This window comes from Equus quagga, chromosome 3, assembly GCF_021613505.1.
Source record: "Equus quagga isolate Etosha38 chromosome 3, UCLA_HA_Equagga_1.0, whole genome shotgun sequence".
In the NCBI taxonomy this organism is placed as follows: Eukaryota; Metazoa; Chordata; class Mammalia; order Perissodactyla; family Equidae; genus Equus; species Equus quagga.
In genome coordinates this window covers 134,498,779-134,512,973 of record NC_060269.1, presented here as the reverse complement: position 1 = coordinate 134,512,973, position 14,195 = coordinate 134,498,779, and the positions used below count along the sequence as shown (strand labels likewise).

The window sequence follows — 14,195 nt, the reverse complement described above, 5'->3', positions numbered from 1 at the left end:
AAATCAATACAGGGGCCTGGCCCCATGCTGAGTGGTTAAGTTCGTGTGCTCCACTGCAACAGCCCAGTGTTTTGTCGGTTCGAATCCTGGGCGCGGACATGGCACCGCTCATCAAGCCATGCTTAGGCCGTGTCCCACATGCCACAAGTGGAAGGACGTACAACTAAGAATATACAACTATGTAGTGGAGTGCTTTGAGGAGAAAAAGGAAAAAAATACAATCTTTAAAAGAAAAAAATAAAATAAAATAAAATCAATACAAAAATGAAATGTGTGTACATGTTAAGCTGAATAACTGTCTTGTGAGGGACATTAATAAATCACTAACAAATAATAATGGATAATTAGGAAGGATTAAAACTAATTCCATTTTTTAAAGGAGAAGATAGTTTGGTTTTAGCAATTAGAATAGGAACAAAACACTGAGGGAAATATTAATAGAAATATTTAATTACTCAGGGAATAGAAATAATGTGAATGCTATGGGGTTGTTATATATCTAAAAGTAACAGACAAACATGATTACTTTCCATAGACATTGCTAGATGAGAGGAAGTCTGGAGAAGAGATCTAATTTGCTCTTATTTTAACAGAGCACTTGATAGTCTAATTTTACTTAAAAATTAAGTTGTTTTGGATATTTGTGGTGTTTAGTTGATTAAGAGCTGAGTGAAGTGCAGTAACACACAGATACAGAATTATATTGGCAATTTTAGAAGATAAAATTGATCATTGCTGTGTATACTGTGTGTGTGCTTCAGGAAAGATTTGAATATTAATAGTTCTTTATGCAAAAGGATAATTATCATTCCTTACTTTACTAATTAGTCTATTACTTAAAAAGGGAAATTCAAGAACTATTTTTAAAAGCAAGGTTTTTTTTTAAACGATGGCATCACTCATTGGTTAGAAGACAAAGTAAAAACTTTTGTTAAGTAGGAAAAATTAGGGGAAAGAAAAATAATCCTAAAGGTGCTACATTTGGGGAAATATTGTGTGCTTAAATTTCTTTTCCCGTTATATATACTAATTTTTCTTAAAAGATTTTATTTTTTCTATTCATGTTTATTTCGCATGAAAATAATAAATATTACACAGAAATACTTGTAGTAAAAGAATCATAGTTGTTCTGCACCTTAATTTTGGACTAATGCATTACCAGTTAAAGATTCAATAACATCTGTTTCTTTTTTAGATAGTTAAATGAAGCAAAGACTCATTTTACATTGTGATTTTTATTTAAGCTGATATTAGGTGAAGGTGATTTTTTTAAAAATATGTAGCAAAGCCTGAGATACATATGTTAATTCTATGTGTGTTATTTTTCAGAAAGAATTCTTTGTAGAACTTGGCTTAACTACAGGACAACTGGGTATAGATGATTCTACACAAGTGCCTCCCGGTTAGTATTTCTCCCATGTAGTATATAATTAATAATAAATGAGAGTGAGTTTCAGGTTTATCTTGTCATTTCTAAATTAATCTAGTAACTTTTTTTTGTATCTGAAAACTAAGCGTGCTTTTTTGCATCTCCTTGGTTACTATTAATTAATGAATAAAATCCTGTATGTTGTAATTATCAGAGTACAACTAGATTTTGTCTTCTTCTTTGAAGGTCTTTAACATAATTTTGAAAAGTCGTTAGACATACGTAAGTCATTTTGTTGACAAGATCTTCATTGGTAGCACTTAGATTTCCCTTTACTGGCCATCACTATCTATTTTTATTATTTTTCATATCACCAAGTCAAGCAAACACTGACATTCTATTCCAAATAAACTTAGGCTTTAAAATTAGTGTCTTTTAAATCTTAATCATCGAGAAAATTTCCCTAACTTTTCTCTTTTTGTGCATAAATACAATGTGCTTTTCATAAAAGAGCAGATTGGGATTTAGGTATAATAAAAAGGGAGTAAAAATTGACTTAAAACATAGGAGGTCTATATTGTAGTGGAAATAATACCAGACAGGAGCCAGGGAACTGTTCTATCTTTCCTCTGCCATGGCTAGCTGTGTGACTTTGACAAATCACTTTACGTCTCTGGATTTTTTCTTCCTCTATAAAATAAGAAGTTGGCTATTTATTACTATTATTATTATTATTATTGTGGTAGCAATACTTCTACTTCCCATCATACAAGAAAATTAAAACCATAATGCAATACCACTGTATACCACTAGAATGACCAAAACAAGGAGGATGGAATACACCAAGCACTAGGAAGCATGCAGACCAACCTCTACTCTCATACATTGTTGGTGGATGTGTAAACTGGTATTACCACTTTTGAAAATTCTTTGGCAGTTAATCTACTAAAGCTGAACTTATGCAAATCCTAGGATGGAGAAATTGTTAATAGTAGTAATAATAATAATAGTAAACCGTTTTTGAGCATAGATTGTGTTCCATATATATTACCTCATGTTAACCTTTTAGCAACTCTAGAAGGTATATTTTTACCATTTTTTAAACTTTATTAAATTTTAAAAGGCATTTGGAAAGTGTATATTTCCTAAGGGAATAGCTCCATTTTTATGAATTGGACACACAACTATTAAAATACCACCCAGATCAATAAGCTGAAGCCCCTTCTTTCAGTCTTTATCCCCCATGTCAAAGATAACCACTATTCTGATTTCTAACAGCCTAGATTAGTTTTGCCAATTCTTGAACTTCATATGAATGGAAGAATGCAGTATATACTCTTTGAGTTTGACTTCCTTTTTTTTTTTTGGTAAGCAGGATTCACCCTGAGCTAACATCCATTGCCAGTCTTCCTCTTTTATTTTTCGCTTGAGGAAGATTAGCCCTGAGCTAAGATCTGTGCCCGTCTTCCTCTATTTTGTATGAGGGATGCCTCTATAGCATGACTAATGAGAAGAGTAGGTCTACCCCTGGGATCTGAACCCGTGAGCCTGGGCCACCGAAGCAGAGTGTGGAACTTTAACCACTGAGCCGTGGGGCTGGCCCCTGATATTTGACTTCTTTTGTTCAACATTATGTTTATGAGACTTAGCTATGTCGTTTGTAGATTATTTTGTATGCATGTGTAGATTATTTTGTAGTTGTATGTATTTGTAGGTTATTTTTTTTTGCATTACAGTGTTCCACCCTCCTAATATACCACTCATTTATTTATCTATTCTATTGTTGAAGGGTATTTGGAAAGTTTCAAGTTTGAGGCTATTAAAACTAAAGCTGCTATGAACATTCTAGTATGTACTTTTTGGTGAACATATATATATACCCTTTTGTGGGGTATACACTCAGGAAAGCAATTTCTCTGTCCTAGGATTTGCATAAGTCCGGCTTTAGTAGATTAACTGCCAAAGAATTTTCAAAAGTGGTAGTACCAGTTTACACATCCACCAACAATGTATGAGAGTAGAGGTTGGTCTGCATGCTTGCTAATGCTTGGTGTATTCCATCTTCTTTGTTTTAGTCATTCTAGTGGTATACAGTGGTATTGTATTATGGTTTTAATTTTCTTGTATGGTGGGAAGTAGTAGTATTACCACCATTTTAAACCTGAAGAAGTGGAGATGTTAAGTAACTTGACCAAGGTCACAAAGCTAGTACATGGTAAACCAAGATTCAAAACTAAGCAGTCTGCCTCCAAAGTCTGCTGTACTGTGCTGTCTCCTCTCTCCCTCTTTGATACTCTTTTCTCATTTTATAAGACAGTATCAGATAGCTTATAGAAAGATATTGCTGTGGTTTGAATGTTTGTATCCCCCTAAAATTCATATGCTGAAGTCCTAATCCCCAAGGTAATAGTATTAGGAAGTGGGGCCTTTGGAACGTGATTAGGTCATAAGGATGGAGCCCTCTTGAATGAGGTTAGTGTCTTTATAAAAGAGGCCCAACAGAGCTCCTTAGCCCTTCCACCACGTGAGGACACAGTGAAAAGTCGGCAGTCTGCAACCTGGGAGAGGACTGTCTGCAGAACCCAACCACACTAGCACGCTGATCTTGACTTCTAACTTCCGGAAGCATGAGAAATAAATTTCAGTTTATAAGCTACCCAGTCTGTGAGTATTTTGTTATAGCAGCCTGAATGGACTAAGACAGATATCTTATCTTATACTTCTATTCATGGCCAGTGTTAGCCATATATAACAAAAGGAAAAGGAAATAGTAACACACCCTTGAATGATATTTATGTTTTTCACTTTCGAAATAATCCTTAAGAATTATTTGAAATTATTTTAAACCTTATAGTAGCTATGCTTTAGAAAAACTAATTTTTTTCTTAATCTAGAGTATAGTTCTTTCTTCTTTGATTTACACATAATACGGTAAATGTGTGAGACCCTGCAAAGGGCCAGGGACTAGCAAATACATAGATATGACATAATCTTTGGTCTTAGGGAAGATATAGTAGAAAGCAATGTAACCACACTCAATGGGTGTGTACAGAGTACAGATCCAAAAAACACAACCAAGGCTGAAGTAGGTGAAGAAAAAGGTTTATTGCTTGCACAAGCAATCAAGAACACCAGGGGAAGAAGCTCCCAAAGCAGTGTCATGGTCCCCCCTACCTCCCTGTTAAATGCCAGTGGAGACTTTATACTCTGGAGTGTAGAGGATACGTTAAATCTGTGTAACAACTGGGCCTAATCACGATGCATGCACAGGCCATTACGTAATAAGTTCAAGGCATCGTTACATGATGAGTTCACTGTAACATGCCATTACATAATAAGGTCAAGGTATCATTGCATAACAGGTTCAAAGCAACATGCTATTATGTAACAGGTCCCTGGTAACTTTTGGACACTTAAGAGCTGGAACAGTTTGGTGGGGGGGGGAGGGGGAGTCCTGCTGCAACCATGTAAGTTTCACTGTAGGATGGCAACATTTGCAAAAACAGGACATCAGCTTCTTTAAACAGCACATTTAGTTTTCTCCTTGTCTGAAAAACATTTGACAGACTGTTTAGTTATGGATCAGATTTTCAGTAACCGTTTCCTTTCCTGGTTTCTGATCACAGTAAGATTCAGATAAGGATCATTGTGGTGTTTGCTATTATATACAAGGGGCAGTCGGAGCAGAGGAAAGAATGCATAAGTCTGCTTGAAGGAGGTTGATAATCTCTTTAGTTAAGGTAGTTATTCTTGCTCTCTCTATTTCTCAAAGCAGTAAAAGATTGGGATAAATTGGTGTTCATGCAATAAGACTGTTTTTAGTGGTATACTACTTGAATTTTTGCTTGACTTGAGAATCGCTGGTCAACAGTGTTACTTGGAAAGAAGAATGGAATCATATATAACTACTTTTGCCTAGAATTCACTGTTATTTTTATTCTTTTAGTCTATGTCTATGGCTGTGGTTAAATTGGTAATGTAATGCTTAATGTTTGAAAATGTTGCTAATTCTTGTGTTTGGCTAGAGGCAAGTTTAATGTTTAGGATTAAGTTTTAAGTGTGACTTAAAGGAACTGTATCCTTCTTACTCGCCTTTAAAAACCTGTTGCCTATGTTTTATCAATACTGTTATTCAATGATTATATTTGAAGTACATTCCTCACTTACTAACTTAGCTTTTATATGAAAGTCAGAAGAAAAATCCTTGCCTTTATATGATATAAGAAATTTTTATATATTAAAGTATATGGGGAAGCCATTCTGGTTTAAACTTGATTTGGCCTAAAATTTATGTGAACAAAAGAAGCCTGACTTATGTCCTATCAAACATACGTTGTACATCTGCTTTAATTATTGTCTTAAAGAATGTACTCTTTGAAAATAAGAATTGATGCCTCTCTTCTTGTGACACCAGATAAATGTCCCTTCCCATGACACCAGGGTCATGTTGACCTGCTGCATACGTGCTACTCTGTGACAAAACTTCTTGAACGCTTGCAAGAACATAACCCCTGTCATGCTTGATGTGTCTCTGTGTTTGGAAATGGTAGATAACTGTGCTGAAAAACACTCTTCTCTGGAGCGCTTTCTTCCTTTGCAAAGGCTGTGGCTATTGTCCTCAGTTTGGCTAACTCTCTCTCCTTTTGCGATAGAATGGTTATTGACTATTTGCGTTGACAGTAATATTGAATATTTAAGGATAATATAGAAGATTAGGCATATTCATTATTCCTACAAACTCTTGAATATGCATTTCTTTTAAATACATACATGCGCACACACACACATACTTACTATGGAAACCATTTATGAGACCCATGCTAAAAGGGTGAGCAGAATCAGCATTCTTTCATAAGGCTTTATGATAAAGGGGGACTTATATATTTGATATTATTGTCTGAATATACATAATAATGAATCTTATTAGATGGGGCTTCTGCTAAATAGACATTTTCTACAGCTTGTTATTTCTAAAAGAAAAAAGCATCTTCAGTTAATATAGCATTTCCGGAGTGTGTTCCATGAAGCATTCATCAGACGCCCTGTGAGAAAGAGGATCTTGTCAAATAAGGTTGAGGAAAGGCTGTGCCATACCTTTGTAAGATATACTGTGTATGTTTCTATCTTAAAGACTATGAGAAGTCCTACGTAAACTTTTAGCTCAGCATCTCCTAAACTTATTTTATCACAGAGCCTTTTTCCAAGCAAGATCTATTAATTTAGATGCATCTATTAACATAGTGGTCCTCAGAGCATTCTTTGAGAAACACAGAGTATAGATTAGAAATGGTTCTGAATTCTTTGGGCTTCTTATTCTTTTACTAAAAAATAGCGCTTAGGACGCAAAACCTGTTGTATGTTAATTATACGTCAATTAAGAAGAAAAGAAAGCAGGGGTTGGCCCAGTGCTGCAGGAGTTAAGTTCGCACGTTCTGCTTCGGTGGCCCAGGGTTCACCTGTTTGGATCCTGGGTGCGAACCTATGCACTGCTTAGCAAGCCATGCTGTGGCAGGCGTCCCACATATGAAGTGGAGGAAGATGGGCATGTATGGAGGGTTGGCAAAACGCGGAGGATTGGCAGCAGGGCCAATCTTCCTCCAAAAAAAAAAAGAAAGAAAAGAAAGCAAAGTCAATGTATTTCACATAATAGAGTAGATAAATTTTGTAAAGAAGTCTTTTTTTTTTAAAGATTTAATTTTTTTCCTTTTTCTCCCCAAAGCCCCCCAGTACATAGTTGTATGTTCTTAGTTGTGGGTCCTTCTAGTTGTGGCATGTGGGACGCCCCCTTAGCGTAGTTTGATGAGCAGTGCCATGTCCACACCCAGGACTTGAACCTACGAAACACTGGGCCGCCTGCAGTGGAGCACGCGAGCTTAACCACTGGGCCACAAGGCCAGCCCCAGAAATCTATTTATTTTTATCTCATACTACTTTCAGTGATAAAGCACTAGTATCATCCAGTACTATCATCCACTTTTATAAGAGAAAATAATTGGCTGAGACTTTTGATTCTTTGGTTACTAAGTCGCAGCAATCATAGCTAATTAAAATGAAACTAGTATTGTTATTTTATATGCAGTCTTTGAAATAAACTTATTTAAATACTTGAGCGATAGAAAATGATTGTATGTTAGTAGGGACCCCAAACGCTTTACTTGGTCATTGTATAATCTGCTCAGCTAATTACTTCAGAGCTATTAGGAATAGAATAAACTAAAAGAATAGGACACTGTAATTCAAATATTCAGGTATGTAAAACCAGCTTTATGGGTAGTCTTTTAAATCTAAAAAGATTATCTAACACTGAAAATATTAACAAATGGAAAATAAAAGTACAGTACCATTTTATATTTAGCTGGGCTAAACCTGGACATCACAGAACAAGATTTCTAGAAAACTGTGTTAAAATCTTAGCCCAGGACAGGTCTCCCTCTCCCTCTGTGCCCAGATATCACCACCAACAGGCCACTGAGTCTGGATAAGAACTCCAAAGAGACTGACCGTGAGCATTCTGCTCAGAAGAGAATCAAGTGCCAAGATGGCCGCCAGGTTGCTAGGGGACCCAGGTTCTAATTACCCAGAGAGTCACATGCAACTTCATGACCTTTAACACATAGTTATCCCATTCTTTAGAAAAACTTAACTAATCACTGTTGTAGAATCTAACAAATACAGTTTGCACCTCTTCCTTTCTCACATGGTAGGGAGCAAGAGGAGAAAAGGAAACTGAGAAATTGATTTTCTCTGGGATGGGGAGAGGAGCTAAAAGTTGTCTGCCTCGTGGTTTCATAACCTTTTTTTGTTTGTTTTGCTCTAATTTTTTTTTATTGAAGTCATAATAGTTTATAACATTGTGAAATTTCAGTTGTGCGTTATTATTTGTCAGTCACTGTATAAATGTGCCCCTTCACCCCTTGTGCCCACCCCTCAACCCTCTTCCGCCGGTAATCACTAAACTGTTCTCTTTGTCCGTGTGTTTCTTTATCTTTCACATATGAGTGAAATTATATGGTGTTTATCTTTCTCTGGCTTATTTCGCTTAACATAATACCTTCAAGGTCCATCCATGTTGTTGTGAATGGGACAATTTTGTCTTTTTTTTATGGCTGAGTAGTATTCCATTGTATATGTATACCACAACTTCTTTATCCAATCATCAGTCAGTGGGCACTTGGGTTGCTTCCACATGTTGGCTATTGTGAATAATGCTGCAATGAACATAGGGGTACATAAGTCTCTTTGAATTGTTGATTTGAAGTTCTTTGGATAAATACCCAGTAGTGGGATAGCTAGATCAAATGGTATTTCTATTTTTGATTTTTTGAGAAATCTTCATACTCTTTCCATAGTGGCTGCACCAGTTTGCATTCCCACCAACAGTGTATGAGGGTTTTCTTTTCTCCATATCCTCTTCAACATTTGTTATTTTTTTTGTCTTGGTGATTATAGCCAGTCTAACGGGTATAAAGTGATATCTCAATGTAGTTTTGATTTTCATTTCCCTGATGATTAGTGACATTGAACATCTTTTCATGTGCCTGTTGGCCATCTGTATATCTTCTTTGGAGAAATGTCTATTCATATCCTCTTCCCATTTTTTGAATCAGGTTGGGTTTTCTTGTTGTTGGGTTGTGTGAGTTCTGTATATATTTTGGAGATTAAACCCTTGTAAATGTGATTTGCAAGTATTTTCTCCCAGTTGCTAGGTTGTCTTTTTGTTTTCTTCCTGCTTTCCTTTGCCTTACAGAAGCTCTGTAGTCTGATGAAGTCCTATTTGTTTATTTTTTCTTTTGTTTCTCTTGCCCGAGTTTGGTATCCGTTGTAATTTCTCCTCTTTCATTTCTAATTTTATTTATTTTACCCTTCTCTCTTTTTTTTCTTAGTGAGTCTGGCTAAGGACTTGTCACTTTTGTTTATCTTCTCAAAGAACCAGCTCTTTAGTTTCATTGATCTTTTGACCTTTATATACTGCCCCTCGTTGTCTCTCTTTACCTCTCTTGTGTTGAGGTCTACTTTGTCTGATATAAGTATGGCAACACCTGCTTTCTTTGGTTTGCCATTAGCTTGGAGTATCGTCTTCCATCCCTTCACTCTGAGCCTGTGTTTGTCTTTAGAGCTGAGATATGTTTCCTGGAGCCAGCATATTGTTTGGTCTTTTGTTTTTCAATCCATCCAGCCACTCTGTGTCTTTGATTGGAGAATTCAGTCCATTTACATTTAGAGTGATTATTGATATATGAAGGCTTAATTCTGCCATTTTATCACTTGTTTTCTGGTTGTTCTTTATTTCCCCATGTATTTCGGTAGGCCAATTCAGTTTGGTGGTTCTCTATGATGGTTTTCTCAGTTCTCTCTTTATTTATCATTTGTGTCTCTGTTCTGATTTTTTGTTTAGTGATTACCATCAGGTTTGTATAAAAGACCTCATTGTGGGTGGCCCAGTAGTGTAGCTGTTGAGTTCATGCACTCCACTTTGGCAGCCTGGGAGTCACTGTCTTGGATCCCAGGCACAGACCTACACACTGCTTATCAAACCATGCTGTGGTAGGCGTCCTACATATAAAGTGGAGGGAGATGGGCATAGATGTTAGCTCAGGGCCAGTCTTCCTGGGCAAAAATAGGAGTATTGGCGGTGGATGTTAGATCAGGGCTAATCTTCCTCAAAAAAAAGAAAAGATCTCATAAATGAGATAGTCCATTTTCTAATAGTCTCTTATTTCTTTAGTCTGAGCAGGTTCCATCCTTTTCCTCTTCCCCATCTAAGTTATTGTTGTCACAACTTATTCCATTTTGTTGTGAGTTTGTGGTTAAAATGAAGTGATTATAGTTATTTTTGATGTTTTCCTTCCCTTTATCTTTAATGTTATAATTGTTTGCTAATCTGTTCTAATAGAGAGCTGCAATTTCCTGATTTTGTCTGCCTATTTCTCTCCTTGCTCAAGGCTTTGTAAACCCTTTCTTTTCTTTTCTTTTTTTTCAGGTATGAGAGCCTTCGTGATCATTTCTTCTGAGAGGGTCTCATGGTGATAACTCCCTCAGCTTTTGTTTGTCTGGGAAAATTTTTATTTCTCCATCATATCTGAGGGATATTTTTGCTGGATGTGGTATTCTTGGCTGAAAGTTTTTGTCTTTCAGAATTTTGAATATATCATTGCATTCTCTCCTAGTCTGTCAGAGATTCTACTGAGAAATCCACTGAAAGCCTGATAGGCGTTTCTTTCTTTTTTTTTTTTTTTTAAAGATTTTATTTTTTCCTTTTTCTCCCCAAAGCCCCCCGGTACATAGTTGTGTATTCTTCGTTGTGGGTTCTTCTAGTTGTGGCATGTGGGACGCTGCCTCAGCGTGGTCTGATGAGCAGTGCCATGTCCGCGCCCAGGATTCGAACTAACGAAACACTGGGCCGCCTGCTGCGGAGTGCGCGAACTTAACCACTCAGCCACAGGGCCAGCCCCCTGATAGGCGTTTCTTTGTAGGTTATTTTCTTCTGCTTGCTGCCCTTAATATTTTTTCTTTGTCATTGACTTTTGCCAGTTTTACTATTGTGCCTTGGAGAAGGTGTTTTTACATTGATGTAGTTAGGAGTTATATTAGCTTCTTTTACTTGTAGTTCCAGCTCCTTCCCCAGGTTCAAGAAGTTCTCAGCTATTATTTCTTTGAGCAAGCTATCTGCTCCTTTCCCCCTCTCTTCTCCCTTTGGAATACCTATAATCCTTATGTTGCATTTCCTAATCAAGTTGGATATTTCTCAGAGAATTTCTTCATTTCTTTCTAGTCTTAGAACTCTCTCCCCCCTCTCTCTGAAGCATTTCTATATTTCTGTCCTCTAAATTGCTAATTCTGTCCTCCATAATATCAGCTCTCTTATTTAAAGACTCCAGATTTTTATTTATCTCATTCATTGTGTTTTTCGTCTGCAACATTTCTGATTGGTTTTTCTTTATAGTTTCAATGTCTTTTGTGAAGAATTCCCTGTGTTCATTGATTTTATTCCTGATTTTACTGAACTGTCTTTCTGAGTTTTTTGTTACTCGAGTTTTTTCATGATAGCTGTTTTGACTTCTCTGTCATTTAGATTGTACATTTCTGTGTCTTCAGGATTGATTTCTGGGTGCTTATCATTTTCCTTTGGTCTGGAGTATTAATATACCTCTTCATACTATTTGATGGACTGGATTTGTGCCTTCTCTTAGTGGTAGTATCTAGTCGCAGATTCCACCTGCCACCACTGGGTGGGGGGCAGGAGTTGTGTATTCTGAGCCCACCGCAATCCCTGGCAGCTGTGCCTGTCCTTGGGAAGCTGTGCTTACAGAGCCCATCTACGTTTGCCTCCTTGCTGCTGCTGCTTTACAAATGCTCTGTATAGGTGCTGTGGCAGAGCTCCTTTGCTCTAGCAGACTGGCCAAGCTGGTGCACCAAGCAGGGGAAGGGGTGCTTTCTTTTGTGTGTATGATCCCGGGTGTGCTTGCTGTCTGCCGTGGGCTGCTCAGTTTGGTGAATACACCCCTGTGATTGCTTAGCTTGCTTGGCCTAGAGCTTTCCCACAGGCTGGAGGCAACTCGGAGAGCAAAGGCGTTCCCGCAGAGGACTACTCCCTCACCCTTCTCTCTCAGAGCTGCGTGCAGTCCCATGCCCTAGGTCACTGCCATTGGGGGAAACAGATGAGATCCCCTTACCTCCTTGCACGGCCTCCTGGAGGGTCCTGCACCTCCACCTTGAGACATAGGGCTGCATGGGTCTCTCAGACATCTGTTGTGTTGTGTGAATGTCCTCTGTTGGTTTATGAGTGTCCTTTTCATTGCATCTTAGTGGGGAGAGTCTAAGGAAAGAACTCACTCTGCCATGAGGCTGACATCACTCTCCAGCAGTTTTTTATTTTAATATGATCTAGTTTATGAGTCTTTTCATTATGATTGGTACTTTAAAAACAAATCTTTGCTTCTCCCATATAATCTTTTTAAATGGCATTTGTATAGTGGGATTTTACCTATATAGTATTAAGGCTTTTATTAGATATGCTTTAATGGCAGATTAATCTGGAAGTAGGGCTTTGCAAATAAAGCTGTCAACAAGTTTTGGGTGTTTTTTTTAAGGAAAAAAGCAAAGATGAATGGACAGAAACATTTTTGTGTTGTAAGAAGGTATTCTGTTTTAACACAGGAAAACTGGTTTAAGAGGTTTTTTTTCTTCTAATTAAATGTACTTAAATTCTTTTTAATTTCTACAAGCTTTAAACAATTTAGAAAAAAAGATGTTTTTGCATATAAAGATAAATATTCTTATAGTTTTCTATGGAGCCATTCAGATTGAAAAATAATTAAAGGCATCAATACCAGAAAAAATATACCTAATATTGTTCTAAATGTGGCTGATCATATTTATGTCTAATAATTTTATTTTATCATTTTTAGAACTTTTTGAAAATGAGCATGTACGAATTGGGCAAAAAGGTAAGCTTTTGATTATATTTATTATGATTTATTTTGATTATATTTATTATAATTTCTGAAAATGAGACAGTCCTAAGTAAATGTCTGCATCATGTACCTGCAACTGAAGTTAATCTCTGAAAAGCTAAAAACCTGAAAAGCAGTAATATTTAACTATGTGGACAATATAAAGGAAATCTTTAGCAAAAGGGGAAATGCATCATTTTGGCTTTATCAATAAATGTGAGGTAAAGTAGTACACAGATGGTCCACAGAAAAGGAAATAAATGCAGACACACATTCCTCAAGGATGTTAACTTAATCCATTCAGCAGTAGAATTTCATTTTAAAATGAAAGAGGCAGGTTCTCTCTTTGATGCACCCACACACTCCTCATTAGTGTTAATGGGAGTGTGCTCCTGCATCAGGAGAAAATATAACTGTCACACTTCCCAAAGACTATTCACAATGGTAAGACTTAATAACCGAAGCAGCTCTTAGTGTTCTGGGGAATACTTTTTCCCCATCTTTTGAAGATTCTTTTCCTTGTTTTATAAGTCCTGTTTATCTTTGAAACATGAAGTGCAGATGAGTCTCTGTGTTAGAATGAAGCTTCTATGGCAATTATATTATCCTATTCTAAACTCCTGAGTTCAGTTTTTTCAAAATCATATTTGTTTAAAAGACCTCATTGTATGATTGCACATTTTCACTAAACACAATTGGAAATTAAAGAATATGTTTCATGTCTTTTATTTGATATGATCCCTTTGTTTCTTTTGGTCTTGTCATTTTCATTTAGTACAAGATTTTTTTCCCTCTTAAAAAGAAAATATAAGAAAACAGGACTGTTAGATGAATATAAGCAGTTGTATAGCATGTCTTTTTTTCTTTTTGTTTGTTTGTTTGTTTGAGGGGGGACTTTATTTCCAGACTTAATAGCTGCCATTTTCATTAAAGAAAATAAAAATAAAAATGAAAGCAGAAAGATAATGTATTAATTTTGTGAACTTGGCTGCTTATAAATAATATTTGGCCTTCTTAAATGGTTATCAGATCTTTTTAATTTTACTTCTTTAAAAAAATCCCTCTTTTCTGTTGATTTTGGCAGATAGCTAAGAAATCATCTAACAGGATGGATATCTTACATCCTATATAATACTTAGCCATAATACTTCAAGTTCCGTACTACTTCCAAATACTGCAACATTCATGACGTAGTAGAATATGTATAAGAAATTTAGGTTTTCTGTTGATATGACTTTACGTGATCATGGAATCCAAAAATTAATATATATATGGATCACTAGTTTCAGATCCATGGAGCTATAGTTAGAGCAAAGTGATCTCAAGGCACCTACATTAAAAACTTTTACCAAGTAAGGTAGGAGGTGGAGGAG

The 14,195-nt window shown here is 36.4% G+C and overlaps 1 protein-coding gene across 5 annotated transcripts in view; it reads left to right on the top strand.

Moving 5' to 3' along the window:
- The window catches only part of TBC1D19 (TBC1 domain family member 19), a 140,733-nt gene that overhangs the window by 55,965 nt on the left and 70,573 nt on the right, over positions 1-14,195 (top strand). For all 5 annotated transcript variants that reach the window (XM_046657312.1, XM_046657311.1, XM_046657310.1 and 2 more), the window contains 2 exons: positions 1,330-1,402; positions 12,778-12,816. In XM_046657312.1, the coding sequence (XP_046513268.1) occupies positions 1,330-1,402; positions 12,778-12,816 (112 nt within the window). The remainder of the gene's footprint in view (positions 1-1,329; positions 1,403-12,777; positions 12,817-14,195) is intronic.